At 35.4% G+C, this 16,146-nt stretch overlaps 1 protein-coding gene across 1 annotated transcript in view; it reads left to right on the top strand.

The window, feature by feature from the left end:
* The window catches only part of LOC121407921 (probable G-protein coupled receptor CG31760), a 31,804-nt gene extending 24,102 nt beyond the window's left edge, over positions 1-7,702 (top strand). Inside the window, exons 5-11 of the mRNA XM_041599165.1 lie at positions 629-697; positions 1,614-1,726; positions 2,201-2,415; positions 3,744-3,888; positions 4,823-4,925; positions 5,491-5,616; positions 6,843-7,702. Coding sequence (XP_041455099.1) covers positions 629-697; positions 1,614-1,726; positions 2,201-2,415; positions 3,744-3,888; positions 4,823-4,925; positions 5,491-5,616; positions 6,843-7,661 — 1,590 coding nt within the window. The 3' untranslated portion in view covers positions 7,662-7,702. The remainder of the gene's footprint in view (positions 1-628; positions 698-1,613; positions 1,727-2,200; positions 2,416-3,743; positions 3,889-4,822; positions 4,926-5,490; positions 5,617-6,842) is intronic.
* The last annotated feature ends 8,444 nt before the right edge of the window (positions 7,703-16,146 follow it).

The raw sequence follows: 16,146 nt of genomic DNA, 5'->3' as shown, positions 1-16,146 counted from the left end.
CCCGAAACTTAGGAAGAAATTGCTGTTCCGATTCACTAATTTTCGACAAAGACCTTCCAGCTGTTTTTTGTCATTTTACAACATTTTTATATTTACCGTGTTCTTGAATCAGTCGTGCGTCGCTGGAAAAAAACTCGCTAACAGTACTGTAGAGCATTAGCGTACCCGAGGGAGAGAGTTTTTTTCACTGCAAATGGGCCTCCTAAAATGATGGTGACCATTAGTTTATTTCTTTTAATCGGTGCCGCTCCTTAGCTGAGATATGGTTTCCCCGATACGTCATATATTGCTGGACAGTGGTATAGCAACATTGTGGATATTTCAGAATATTATATCAAAACCTGTCGCAGAATTGGATCTGTGTCATAGAAAGTCGACATTTTTGCTCGCTCGCTCGAAACTTTTAATAAATTTTGCCGGATACGTCATAGGCCTATTTCGTCCCCCCCCCCCATATTTTTCGGCTCATAACGCCTCTGAGTGAGAGGATAGTTTACGTGGTCGCTTAGGTTTGAACAATTCTATTTGACTGGGCCATGGATTAATACTTTAAGTGATCTTGTTATTATTCTCCTACATATTTTTTAAATTAACCAATCGTGTTGGAAATTTTCCTTTCAATGTACAGATTTTTAAAGCAGCCAGTCCTGGTCTTTTGTACGTTATTCTTATCGGAACGGGGTTAAGCTACTGTGAGGTAAGAGGTTAGACGTCGATGAGTGTTTGGGTGAGTGAGGATGGGAGGGTGTGTGTGCGTTGGGGGTGGATGGTAATTTTTTTACAAAGTAGGAAAGATAATTGTGAGTAGTAAATAAATTCTGTCATAAAGCAGCATCTTCTTAAGCTGTAGAGTGGACTAAAATATATTTTCCACTCCTTGATCAATACCATTTCTTATTTTCTATCTCGGTTTATGTTATTCCCTTAGTAGGTTTGCGATTCTCACTTCACCTTTCGATACACGCGAATTGTTCTTGTCCGCCCCTGTCCCATATTGCCCCTCCTTAAAAATTCCGGTGGCACCACTGGCCATGCTGGTTTATACCTTATTTCTTTCAAGATTTTACCGTCAGCCCCATGGTAGTACCCATGCAGTGTCGGTAAGGGGAAGAGCGCAGTAACAACACCCCCCCCCCCCCTCCTCGAAAGAAATCAGGCAGGATCGATTTTCTTCGCTGAAAATATATACGTATCCCTGGAAAATTATATTGTTGGGCACGATGTGCCGCGAAAACTCTAACTTGAGCCACCTACCCCAAACTACCCCGTGATTTCCCCATCTAGGATTGGTTAATTTCCTTGCTTTTTCGTTATTCAAGTTCACTTCTTAAATTCATTGATTCCTATGATTCCTCTTTTGATTATTTTCCCCTTCTAATCATATTTCTTCTGTCGGTATTCCCCCATTTTATTTCAGGATTAGAACATTTCTCGTTTTTCAAAAGTTATTGCACAATATCGACTGAAAAAATTTAAACATTAATCTTTTCACCAATCATCATTTCATTCGGCTATTTTACCTTTCGTCCTTTCATTTACTGGTCTGTCATTATCTGTCATTCATTCATTCAGGGCATTATACAGAATAACTTTCTATTTCAACTTTTGTTTAGACAATCATATCGATAGCGGCTCCGATAGGACTAGTCTCGTGTCAAGGCCTACTTTGGTTTAGATACCTTGGTTTCTGGCTTGCCTATGGAGCACTTCTGTTCAAAACGTGGAGGTGAGACTCACTATTAGCTATATTTCCATCCCTTTATCTATTTCCACTCCATTACTCTTACATATAATGTTTTGCCCTTACAAAGATTGCCTGATAATAAATGAACACTACGCTATTATCTTAAATTGCCATCACTCGTAACAGCTGAACTCATCCGCCCAGCGACTCCCCCCCCCCCTCGTTCAGTGCGTCCCCTATGATCGCTTGATGAAGATTAGCTGAAATAGCAATATCAAGTCCCATTCTGTTGTTATTATTATTGTTGTTGTTTTTAATATCATTATCATTATTATTTCTGATTATTTCAATTGCATTTATTTTTTTTTGCTTACTGTTAATTTTATGGACTTATTTTGATGCACCTTAAACACAAAATAAAATATTCTCCATAATATAATCTGTTTCAACGAAAAATTATTGCCCCTATCCGCCCCCCCCCCTCTCTCTCTCTCTCTCTCTCCCTCTCTCTTGAAGGATCACCAAAGTTTTCACGGTTCGAAGCGCCAAACCCGTGCGCATTACTGACAGGAGCCTGTTCCTCCGGATCTGTATCCTATTGGCGATTTTCGTGGTCTTTCTCGTAGCCTGGACTTTTCTAGGCCCATCAGAAGGTCAGCAGGTCCGCAACCAAGCGGGACTTAAATACTTCCGGTGCTCGCAAAACGCATGGAATTATGCAAGCAAAGCCGGTAAATATCGCAGTAACGTTTTTTAATCTTCTAAGCCTTTAATAGTATTCTGTAAACATTTCCTACGCATACTTTTTACGAAATTTCGATTTTGAATAAAAGACTTCATGGGTATTTACAATCTGCGTTAAATAAGACCTTTCTAATGTCATCCTTTGCCTTTGATATGGAACAGTTTTATTTGAAAAATATATAAATCTCATTTCCCCCATTGTGCCCTGACGCCTGTAATCAGATTAGTGATCATTTATACTTAATGTTTTATACCGAGGCTAATAATGGTATAATAGCCGCTTATAACGAGCCATTTGTGAATCTCATTCACGATTAAAACTATTAATATTTAACCAACGTGCATTTTGATTGCGTATTAAGTCGTTTGGTGATACTGCAATCCGTGCACTATCTGAGAATATATCAATTTAGATACTTTTAATAAAAAACACTATGCTTTCTAAACTGGACATTAAAATTAGAAACAGGTTTATCGAGTAATTTAACGGCCTCTATCAGTTTCATCATCATCATCATCATCGTCGTCGTCGTCATCATCATCATCATCAACATCATCATTATCATCATCATCATCATCCTCACCATCATCATCAACATCATCATCAACATCATCATCATCGTCGTCGTCGTCGTCATCATCATCATCATCAACATCATCATCAACATCATCATCATCATCAAGATCATCATCAAAATCATCATGATCATCAACATCATCATCAACATCATCAACATCATCATCATCACCATCATCAACATCATCATTACCGTCATCCTTTTACAAATTCATCAATTTAGTCACCAAATATAAATCTGACACACGATCAAACACATTTTCAAGCACTGACGTACAGATTGGGGGGGGGGCTTGAGGGGCTTGACCCCCCTTCCTGCCGAAAAAAGACCAAGAAAAATCGATAAAGGAAAATTTGTTCAAATATGATCATGTTTCCTGAATTTTGTCAAAACCTATTACGAAATTAGATTTTGTGTATCAAACTCGAAACAATTTAGTAATCTAAACGCCAGCGCCATGTCTTAACCCCTCAGATTTTGGGCCTCGTGACGCTACTGCTCTTTATAGCTGCGACCCTGTTTGGAAATTCATGTTTGTACGGTAAAAGAAAATAATGACAAAAGCGTTTCAATGGCATATACATGAGCTTAAACGAACTGCCAAAAAAATAATTTTTTTTGTTTTATCGACAAACCTAACCTGTTCATTAGGTGATGTTTCTCTGACCATTTCGTGATTTATTTTTTTTCTTGTACGATGCTTCTGAACATTTCTTTTGATTTTTGTCCCTAATTAGGAGAACTGATCCTTCTGATTTGGGGGATGTACCTTTGTTTCAAAGTGAGAAAAGCTCCCTCTGCGTTCAACGAATCAAGATACATCAGCGTATCCATATACAACGAAGCTCTCATCAGTATATTTGGAGCAGTCGTTTCCTTTGTGTAAGTGATAGGAAGTTTTCGTAGCGGTATACGCAGGCACTTTCTGGAACGTAGAAAACCTATTGTCAAATGCTCTTCATGACAATGAAGTCCTTTTTGAGGGTCGGTGCAGCAGTTTCGTTCGCACTGTTAGAAAATTTATCCTTGAAATAAAAGAAGTTCCTGCAGCAGAGTCTCGAGAACACCTGTAATCTTACCAGATTGTCTAATCTTACAGAAAATTGGTATTTGGTGTATGGGATCTTACATCCTAAATGAAACACCCTTTTCCCCTTTTTAAACAGACTTGTTCTGTTAAATTAAAATAATTGAATTTACAGAATGAATCTGTTATTGCTTTCTGCAAAATTATCTTTTTTTCTGTAAAATCACGTTTTTTTAACAGTGCGCGACTCTGGACAATCGACATTATTTTGTTGCAATTTTAGTCAGCTCTGAAACGGCGGACAGAACTGCTGTTCAGGTTCAATGGCCCTCGACAAAGATGTCTGTGATGTCACACAAGTGCAACTTGCCCATTACTTAGAACATGTTCCACTTAACTATGTCATCTTTTATCTAGTCTATCACAAGGTTATGTGTTCTTTTCTAGGGAGGACAGGAAACATATGCTTAACAGAATTAATAGGAAGTCCTATTATTACATTGAGTTTAAAAAAAAGTGTTCAAAAGGGAGAGTTGTACATTCTGTAATAGAATTTTTTCGCAATGTCATTGTACTGAGAATTATTAATGTTCTCGATATTCAAATGCTAAAAAAAAAAAATTTCTTGTTTGCCCAATTTTACTCAAGATTTTGATGATTTTTTTTTGTGCTTTCACAAGCTAGCTTTTGATTTGCTTTACAATTTTATATATATGATATACTTGGACTACTTTGATCTTTTAAAATCCCCTTATTCTTTTATTTCATTTAATTTTGCTTTTTACGTAGGATTCCGGCAGAATTTGCAGGCCCTGATACGTTTCTCATAATCAATTTTTGTCGGCTTCATGCAACGTTCACTGTCATGGTGGCTCTCCTTTTCTTATCGAAGGTTAGATATATTCCTCAAACTCGCTTAATTTCTTTGCCCATTTCGTTGATCTCATACAGTTTGTGGAGACATAATGTCAAATCTTTAAGAATGAACCTAATTCATTTTTTATTTTCAAATTTATCTCATTCACTCCCCCAAATGAAATCATTGCTCCACATCATTTTGTCCTGTGAAACATAATATCCTACCATTCGACAAAGTACACTTTAAAAAATGAAGTGCTAATTCAGCTCTTAAATAGCGTGTATAGTGACTGCACTTCGGAGTGCTGATTTTTCTCGTTCAAATTTGAACTAGACAAATCAGCACTCCTACGTGAGAGCTGAATTAGCACTTCATTTTTTAGAGTGTACTTGAAATGGATGCAAAGTCAAATTCAGAACTGATTTTAAAAAAATGTTTTTCATTCTATGGATTGAAAAGGATCTTAGGGAGGCATTTGTTTATTCTCGACCGTTTACAACTGTTTTCCTTTATTTCCTTTAGTATAAGCTATTATAGCAGCGACTTTATTCTTCCCTTTAGAATTCTTTTGATTACTATCGTCTTGCTTTATTTTCAGATTTGCATGTTCTACCGGACCAATACTGACAAGAAGAAGGCAGAAAGCAAGAAGAGCCAAGTTGTTTTTACTATCGATAACTCTAGTGTGATTATAGACTTTTCTCATGAAAATCCAGAAGTGTCGGTAAGTTATGAAAAAACACAATATGAAATTAAAACCAATATTAATGAGTATATTTTATCTTTCAGACCGCTGGCGACACCTGCAGGCGCGGGTCGCAAGGGGCACCAACGGTCAAAGTATGCGTCGACCTTTGGATAATCATTACTCTTCATCATCTATTTTGAGGAATCAATGCAATTTTAAAATTTAAAGAGTAAAGGTGCTTGCTAAATAGTTTCCCAAGATTTTGCCCCCCCCTTTATACAGAGCCCGCCTCGGTCACCTAAACCCACATGATCATTTCATTCATATTGCTTTGTTTAATCATGTTTTGCTGTATTAAATTTTGACCAATACGATATGAATAAAACCTAAGAATATCATAAATGCTTGACAAGAACAATCCTTCACTTATCGACAAGCCAGCTTCTGTCGTGTCTATGCAAAGATAAAATTTATGCGCAGAGACATACATCTTTGAGCAAATTCACATTAAAGACACTTATCACTTTTCAAAAATCACCAAAGCCATTTCTGAAATTTATTTGGTCGTATTAATATTATTTTTTTTTCGTTATGGATTATCATTCAAGACATAGTCTCCTCTTCCACGACTCTTGTCATGTTTTGCATGGGTTGATGAACAAATTATTTGGAGGAAATTTCAAATATCCAGCCCTAATTCTAAATTTGGATTGCTAAATCCATCATGCGATAGAAAAAAAATATCTTGTTGTTGCCAAAATGTGTTCGCAATTGCATCATTTCGAGAAAAATATAATTATCGTTTTGTGAGCACACATTGAAAGAAATACGAAAATCAGTCTTGGTATGGTAAATTTTAACTATTATTTCTTATGTATAATCACTCACGCATGACTTTCTGCATAGACGTTAGTCAATAGGTGAAGTAAAATTTCTCTTAACGTATTTTGCTCATAAAAACTTTTTTATCAAGAAGTTATTCCATTCGTACTTTTTAGTTAGATGTATTTGAATTTACAATTCTATGGGGTTTTTTTTGTTTATATACCACAAATCTAATGAATTTTTGAGCTTAAATAGATTTGGTTTACAAACTCAGCGGAAATTTGCAAAGTGTAGATTGGGGCTTTTCTAAAATATTCGAATATCTGACAGGACCCTCGTCACAAACCATCTGATGGGTGTCAAAATTACTCTACCACTCTGAGCATGTCGAGATTACCATTCGATTGTTCTCCATTTTCTGTTCTCTTTCACAACAGGATGAATTGGGTCGACTTCAACAAGAATTAGTCGATATTAAAGAATTGATCAGTCTTGGCCTGGTCAACCAGTCCATCACCAGCATCAGCAAGATACGGGACATCAACGTTACATCGTCACTGCCTGATATCCCGGCATATCGCTCGCTCAGGGACGTCATCGCGAAGGACAGCAACGTCCAGGAAACCGGCAGTGGAACGAGCACACCAACCTTCCTGAAGAAAGGTTCTAAGATCAGAGGACGTGGCTCACCGAAAATCTTACTGGGGTCTTTGCCGGGGTCTTTGGCTAGTAACTCGAGTCCATCGAGGTTGTTGAATGTGTCGTATGGGAGTGCGGAGGTAAAGGAGGGTGTGGTCAATCGCGGTATTGGTGAGAAGTTTGCTCGAATAGATTCAGGGGTGATTACTGATGACATAGACGAGAATTCTGACGAAGTAGTGGCTGAAGTGAAACAAGTTTCATCAAGGCACTGTAAAGAAAGATTACATGAGGAAGGGGTTAGGAGAAATAGTTCCCCGGGCAGAAGGAGTTTTGCCATTCAAGATGTCAGAGAAGCAGCAGTTCTTCCTGGGGAAAGCCAAGATGACAAAGATGCTTCAATAGCATTGAAACACCGGATTGACCCTTCAAGTTCAAAACAATTTTCACATCTAGGGGATGATTTTGAGCAGGAAAGCTTTTCACCTCTCAATATATATGCCTCCGTGATTGTTGACAGCATACTGAAAGACAGTATCAACATCGCAGAACAATATAAAAACAACACTTCAATTTCTTCGAGAGATATCAGTGGTTTGCAATCTCCGCATTTATAGACTCAGTACTTGATATATTTACTGGAAGTAATTTTACTGTTTTCATGCCTTACAAGAAAAGAGTATTATGGAACGATTTGGCGGCAGAGTATAAAATAAACCAAATATCGATAACTACAATATCAAAACTCTTGAGAATGTGATTTGTATTCGTTTTATCTTTCTATCGTTTTTGGTTTAGGAAATCACAAGCATGACTCAGTTTTTAAAGTGTCTTAAATGTTTCCATCCAATGTATTGTAACTAACGTAAAATTATTTCAATAAAAGTTTTGCTTGCTTTTGACCAATATACATGGATATATGCACAAGACTTCTTGTAATTAATATTTGTCAGGATGATGAATAAAATCTACTTAAGAAATTGGTAACTGGTATAACTGGTATAATGAAACTATGCATATGAAAATAACATTGATGTCACAATTTACCAATATGCTGGGTGGAAAGATCGCAATGTAACACGGTGTGTTCACATCGGGATCACACCGTGACCACAGTGTGTTCAGAATGTGTTCACACCTTGTTCATAGTGCTCTCACATTGTTTTCACAGTTTGTTCACAGTGTGTTCACACCTTGTTCATAGTGCTCTCACATTGTTTTCACAGTGTGTTCACACCTTGTTCATAGTGCTCTCACATTGTATTCACAGTGTGTTCACACCTTGTTCATAGTGCTCTCACAGTGTATTCACAGTTTGTTCACAGTATGTTCACACCTTGTTCATAGTGCTCTCACTGTGTTTTCACAGTATGAATCACAGTGTGTTCACACCGTGTTCACCGTGGGTTCACATTGCAGACTATGTGAAGATGTAATTTACGATGTTAAAATTCTTAGATTTAACAAAGTGAAGATAATTTCACACTATACACCTTATTACGAAGTAAATGCTTACAGCCTATTCACACTGTAAGAGCAAGATGTGTAAACTTTTGAGCATTTTAACAGTCACTGGTGTACACATGGGGCGACTCGGGGTGCCCCCACCCCCAAAAAAGTTTCTAGGCCAAGAAAAAAAAAGAAGAAAAGAAAAGGGAATTGTCAGGAGGAAATACCGTATGACAGTGTTTTCTGAATTTTATGTCAAAATTTATCACGAAATTAGATTAGCTCTTCCGCAGCTTATTTTTATTGCTGCATACGCCATGTCTGGCACCTCATATCTTTTTCATAATTACGCCACTTTTAAGAGTGTTAAGATATTGTGACACTGTGTAAGTGTGCGCAGTGTGGTCACATTGTGGATTCTGAAAAAAAAAAACATTTTAATGAAGTTTTTCAAGTGTATACATTGTTATAGACTCTGTCAATGAGATTCAACAAGTTAAATTTAAACATTTTAACAGCTGTGTAAAAATAATTTTACGTTGCGATCCACTGCACTGTAAACACTGTGAACACTTTCACACACCGTGACACTGTTCTCTCTAGTAGGGATACAATATCATCCAGAAGTTCAAATAAACCTTTATTAATATTTTGGCATCTCTCTGTTCAGTAGAATTTGCAAAATCCCTTGCCTGAAAGTTTCATGAAATTGTGCCCCAAAAAATACGAAGATACCAATACCTAGATTTAGGTTACATGTTGTTGTTACATACATGTATGTTCTATGAGTTTTGTCCTTACACGATTTAGATGTTCAGTGAGTTACGGAGGACTGTCTAAATTGGGGGGGGGGTATCTGATCTTGCACCGCAATGTCATCATTTTACGTGTTCATATTGTTTTATATTGAATTGTAATATTTGTAGTAATCGTTATATTTATTTATTTTCCAGGGACCCCGGGAAAGAAAAGATTAATATCCCTACCATCGATAAGAGTTCTAACATTGGCACGTGCCTCCCCCCCCCCCCCATCGTCTGGCAAAAAAAAAACAACGTGGGAAAATGAGACAAAGAGGGAGAAAGAAAGAGAAACATACTATAATATAACATACAAATTATTGTATGTTATATTATAGTATGTTATTACGATATACTATATTAAATATATGAAATATTTTTTTCCGAAAAACTTTATTGAGCATTTATGTGCTTATCATTTGTTCATCATTCCTGGTGCTCGCATTGTCTGTTTAATGAGATACATAATCATTTTGTCCAAAACATCCCGTTTTCAAGTCAATATACACCAAATATATTTCCTCGTATTTCAAGTTATTGTTGTTTTATGTAGAGATATATGTCTCTTTTTCATGACTAAAGTGGTTGCACCCTGTTAAGGATTGAAATATTAAACATTTCCAGTCCGTGCTTACGTTTCATTAGTGGGTTGGTGAGATACGTCTATATACTCTTCATGAATTCCTAAAAACAGTCCTTAAAATGTTATTTTTTCTGGTCTGGATATAAAGAAAATTCAACTTACGCCACTGTTCATATCTTATGTAATTTTAATCGAAAAAAAAACAAAAACAAAAACAACCGATCAGACCTGCTGGTTTAGCCATTCAGTTTACCCTTTTAGCACTCTTCAGATCATAACTTGAATTTTAGTTGTGGTAAGTTACTAACTCGTCATTGGGTATTGACGATAGACTTTCATTACGATTTGTAAAAGTAATTCTTTTCCGATATGTATCTTTCTTTCATAGCAAATTATGGTAAGAAATGTTTCGTTGTGTTTCATCATGATGAACAATCCAATTATTATGAAATATTTGTGCAGTTGTTAATGTTTTTTTAAATAATTTATTCATTTCTACAGTTAGGGTAGAATTATTAATATTATTTTGCTATAGGGCATGGAGAATCAAAATTGCATCTTACCTGCAATTCACAAAACAAAGAGAATTACAGAAAAAATCCAAGTAATTTGTGTTTTTAAGACCGATTATAGAACTAACATAATTATAAACACATAGTTGGGTACACCTATAGAATATGAAATGCAATAAGCAAAATTCCCACACACTCTTAAAGAATTTAAAACATTTATTTTCCCCTTTTTTGAACCTTTGAAGGTTCTTTAAAGTATAAAAAAGGGTTCTTAACAGTCCTTTAGAGCTATTATCCGTTCGACAACCTTGAAAGGGAAAGTCCAGGGTCAAGATATTTCTATCTCAATAAATAGAGTAAAATTCACAAAGCAAAATGCTAAACATTTTTTTTATTGAATTTTAAAGATCTGTACGGTAAAACAGTTCTAGGCGTGTCTTTATGAATATTCATTAGGTGGGCCGAGGCCGATGATGATTATATAAAAGTATGTTTATTCAAAAGAATTCCACTAAGAACTAAAACGATTGGATTGAAAACTGATTAAGTGCATTAGTTATTTATTGCTGCAACTTATTTCGTCATAATGGAGACACATCATTTACACATGTATGAACAAATGAAACATTTGTTATTTCATGGAATAACATACGAAAAAGGAACGTGGGGAGGTGACATCATCAGCCCACCTAATGAATATTCATGACGATGTGCATATAACTGTTTCCACAAAATATTGATAAACTTTAAAATTCAATTTCTTCGTTACTTGTCATCCGATATCGATGAATTTTACTCTATTTATTTAGATATATTTTTTTAAGCCCGGTCCATTACCTTTACCACGTATAATTGGATTCTTGACGAACCCTACAAAATTAGTGTTCCTTAAAGGACAAGTCCACCCCAACAAAAACTTGATTTGAAGAAAAACAGAAAAAATCAACAAGCATAGCACTGAAAATTTCATCAAAGTCGGAAGTAAAATAGGAAAGTTATGGCATTTTAAAGTTTCGCTTCATTTCAAAAAACATGCACATCTCGGTCGGTATGCAAATAAGGAACTGATGACATCACTCACTCACTATTTCTTTTGTATTTTATTATATGAATTATGAAATATTTTTATTTTCTCGTCATTGTCATGTGAAATTAAGTTTCATTCCTACTTGAACACGTGGAATTCCATTATTTTAACATTTTGTGCTTCAGGCAAGGAGGTCCTAATTGTCAAATTTGTAAAAATTGAAATATTGTATAATTAAGACAATAAAAAACAAAAGAAATAGAGAGTGAGTGACATCATCGACTCTCTCTTTTGGATGTAACTGGCTCGTTCATATAACTATTTTGTTAAAAATAAGTGAAACTTCGAAATGTCGTAACTTCCTTATTTTACATCTGATTTTGATGAAATTTTCAGCGTTGTGCTTGTCTGATTTTTTTCTATTGATTCAAATCAACATTTTTCTGAGGTGGATTTGACCTTTAATAAGAACTGCTCAGAACCCTTTTCTGTTTCCTTGAAGAACCTTGTAATGTTCCAAATACGAGAAAAAGAAGGGTAATAATCAGCAATTTTTCTAAAAATTAAAATATAACAATTCTAAGTTCTTTTTTCCCCTTTGATTAATGTTATCATATAATTATTATATTCATTTTTGCAGTTCCTAGGGAATTCTGAAACGAACTGGGAGTTGAATATGAAGCAACTATGTGGGGGGGAATAACGCTCGAAGAGTTTTCGATTTCCCATCTGTTTTTCCTGCTTTTTTTTCCTGTATAAGAGCAAAATTAAACAAATGTATATATTTTTTCAGACTAATAATAACAATAATTATGTTTATCATTTTGTCCATTGATTTTCCCTAGTTTTTCCTATAGATTGATAAACTCGTGAAGATATACGGGAATGTGTCTCAAGTCTTTTCTTATAAAATTAAAGGCGTTGCTTTGAAATCATCAGTAATACAATGTACATTTCATTATTTTGAAGCATTGGGTTAGTCAATGTAATTCTTACGAACTATATTCCTTTCTTCCCTAAAGTTGTCAGGATAAGACCATCGTTTCTTAATTCACACTAGTGTATTTTAAGAATGCATCGATCAGAGTTATATGAATAGTCGTATAATTATAAAAAAAAATAAGCGGATAGTCTTTATAATAAAGCCAAACGCACGAATTTGCCCGTACCAAATTCAAAGATAAGATTAAGCGCGGGAGCGGAGCGACCGCGCAAGAATATTTTCCTTTAATTTTAGAATGCAAAATTGAGTCAATTTAAACACCTTAGCCGCATTTAAAGATGATCCACGCATTGACATTTGTATTATTTTAAAAATCATAATTTCTGTCTTAAAAGGTGTGTGTAGGGGTGGTTGTGCAGGCTATAATCCGGTCCTACCTTATCCTATTTTTTAAAAGTCAGTGTAATTATTTCAGCTCGGACATCGAGCTTTCATTATCTTTTTTATTTATAAATTGATTTTTCAAAATGCTCTGCAAAATGTCCGATTTATGATCTAAATATCAATGTTTTGCAGCTCACGCAGCGTGGTCGCATTAATATATGCCAAGCTCCTAATGTCTTTGTGGAGTCCATAGAGTTCTCAAAATATCCCTTTCAGGCGTGATTGTCAAAACGTAGGCCTGTCAGCTAGCGCTCGCATTTTCATTGGTGAGTATTCTAACAAGCTACTTAACGTCCCTTTTTCATTACAATTATAAAAAAACGGCTCGTGATTTTCCACCCGCAATAATTGTTAAAAATATATTAACTCATGCGTCCTATTCATGCCTAAAATGCCCATTTTGAGGCCTTAATATCAACAAATTCCAAATTAGATGGATAAATAAGGAAATAACATTGTCATAAATTCCTCTAGGCCTATAACTGGCCCTTTTCCATAAGTTTCATCTCGCGCTTGATAATGATGGGAAAATAGTCATCATTTTCATAATTATGATAACAAAATATCCTTAGAATGTACCGGTCCTAGGTCAAAATGACAAGATATCAGCTCGCGCTTCGCACTCGCATCCTTTATTAAATGTGATCCACATCTTTTTCGAAATTTTCCTCCGCAGTGCTTGAATTGACTCTTTTCCAGTTTGGAATATCGCATGCATGAATAGAGTGTCCCTTTTGCAGGTCTAAAATCTGAATGTTCTTCGCTTGTGCTTCGCGCTCGCATAGTTACATATACCTATCCCTTAGTTCATGATTACAAAAAAGTGCTTCGAATGACCAATTTTTTTTAGGTCGGAATGTAAATAAAAAATTCTGTTCGCATCATTTGTTGAAATGTGTATCGTCTTCACAGGTATCTTTCGATCAGGCCAGAACGTTAAAATTTCTGCTCGCGCTTGGCGTTCGCAGTCATTATCTAGTTACATACGCCTCTTGTTCATGATCACAGATATAGAATGTTAAGTTAACAGGACAAAGTACATGAAAGTAAAAATAATCATAGCTATACGTCATGGTGCATTGAAGGGAAAACACAGGGAAGAAAGTTTGGGGAAGATGCGCATGGACGTACGACAGAGAGGGAGGACTTTAGATAGAAAAAGACACAACTTAAAGGTCAAGTCCACCCCAGAAAAACATTGCATTGAATAAACAGAGAAAAATCAAACTAATATATACGCTGACAATTTTATAAAAATCGTATGTAAAATAAGAAAGTTATGACATTTTAAATTTTCGCTTGATTTCACAAAACAGTTATATTCACGTCCTTGTTGAATCGCTGATGTGGTTTACGGTACACCATGTGGAGTGTTATATAGAAACAGTGGATAGAAGAAGAGAAGAAATGGATAGGCGAGAAAGTTGAGATTTGAGAGTAGAGTATTCTTTCTTGAAAGTAGTCTTGAAAAGGAATGTAAACCAGATGGAATTGATGAGTTGAGAACAGCTTGAGTAGTAGAGCTGATGAGCCTGAGGAGATGCTGGCTTGAGTCGGCGAGTAGAGATGATGAGTAGTAGAGAGACTCGACGTTTCGGACAGGTTGACTCCCGGGGGTTGACTGTCCGTCTTCAGGAGTGAAGACGTCCTTATTGGTATGCAAATGAGGAGACAGTCAATGATGTCCCTCACTCACTAAATATTTCTTTTGTATTTTATTATATGAAATATTTTAGTTTTCTCCCTGTTGTCGTGTGAAGCAAAGATTAATTCCTCCCTGAGCATGTGCAATAAGCATTGTTTAATTCTCTATGTTTCAATCAAGTTGGTCCTTATTGTAAAATCTGTAAAAATGAAATATTGTATAATTCAAACAATAAAAAACAAAAGAAATAGTGAGTGAGGGACATCATATTGACTGTCTCATTTGCATGTCACTGAGATGTGCATATCACTGTTTTTTTTTAATTAGCGAAACTTTAAAATGTCATATCTTTTTTATTTTCATCCAATTTTAATGAAATTTTCAGCATAATGCTTGTTTGATTTTTCTCTATTTATTCAAATCAAATATTTGTTTGGGGTGGACTCGTCCTTTAAGAGAGATCGAAAGAGAGACTTGTGGAGAGAGAAGGGGAGGGGCTCACTCACATTTCAGTTAAACCAAGGAGAGCTGCCAACTTCCTTAAGTTTACTGTTTTTAAGAAACGAGATTTTGCACAGCTACCCCACCAGATTATCGTCATCTTTCCATCTTCCGAAGCTCAGAACTTTTTACAAACAGAAGACTATTGTTTATACTGGTCCCCATTTTTGGAATTCTCTAGATGAATCTTTAAAACTGACACCAAGCTTATTTTCGTTCAAACATAAGCTTAAGACTACACTGATAAATAACTATAATGTTACACTATGATTTTCCTGCAGGAGGCTGTTCATTGTCCCATGTTTGTGCTTGAGTTGTTCTGATGTACTTGTCCCGTTTAGTGTAGTCTTGTATCGTCCCGTCTAGTTTGTATCTTTTTATACCATTTTCATTAATTAATGATACTGTAATATTATTTTGGGGAACCTGAATTACAAGCTCCGCTTTCCAAGGTTTCCCCCACAATATACAGCTAGCATTTAAGTTAAAACTGAACTTTCTAAAATTCAATTATACATTATATCTGTGTACTGGACCTTTGTGAACTATTTCAATATTTCTAATTGTTAATTTATTCTATACTCACATTTCTGTTGTAAAATAATTATCTTTGCTGTTATTGTGGAAATAAACGAAATGAAATGAAATGAAATGAAAATCCGGCTAATTTCAAATGCCGGCTGGAAATGATTGACGAAAGATGAAATAGTTGAAAATGAAAACATTGAATTTCTTCTTCCAACCAAATATGCCGAAATTGAAAGATGCCTCTATTTGAATTTAAATAAAATGCATTTATCTATTCATTTATTTATTTACCTACTTATTTAATTCATAATTTATTTATTTACTTCCTTATTCATTTATTTATTTATTTATTCATTTTATTTATTTATTCATTTATTTATGAAAATAATGCGAAAGTTTGAATTAGGCAGAAAAAAATAATTTAAGTCAGTTTTACTGGGGATTGAATATCTACTCTGAATTATTAACAATCTACAGTGGTGGATCTACGGGGGGGGGGGTAGGACGCTTTACCTCGCAGCTCAAACCAACTTGTCAAACCCCCTCTTAGCAATTGAAAGCTAGATCCGCAGATATCCGCCACTGATCGATACAGAATGAGATATTTTTTTTTTCTTTTCAAATTGGAGGTTTAGTTACACAGTACGTTACTGGAAGACTGACCAATATA

This window comes from Lytechinus variegatus, chromosome 2 (assembly GCF_018143015.1).
Source record: "Lytechinus variegatus isolate NC3 chromosome 2, Lvar_3.0, whole genome shotgun sequence".
NCBI lineage: Eukaryota > Metazoa > Echinodermata > Echinoidea > Temnopleuroida > Toxopneustidae > Lytechinus > Lytechinus variegatus.
This window is presented reverse-complemented; position numbering and strand designations above follow the sequence as displayed.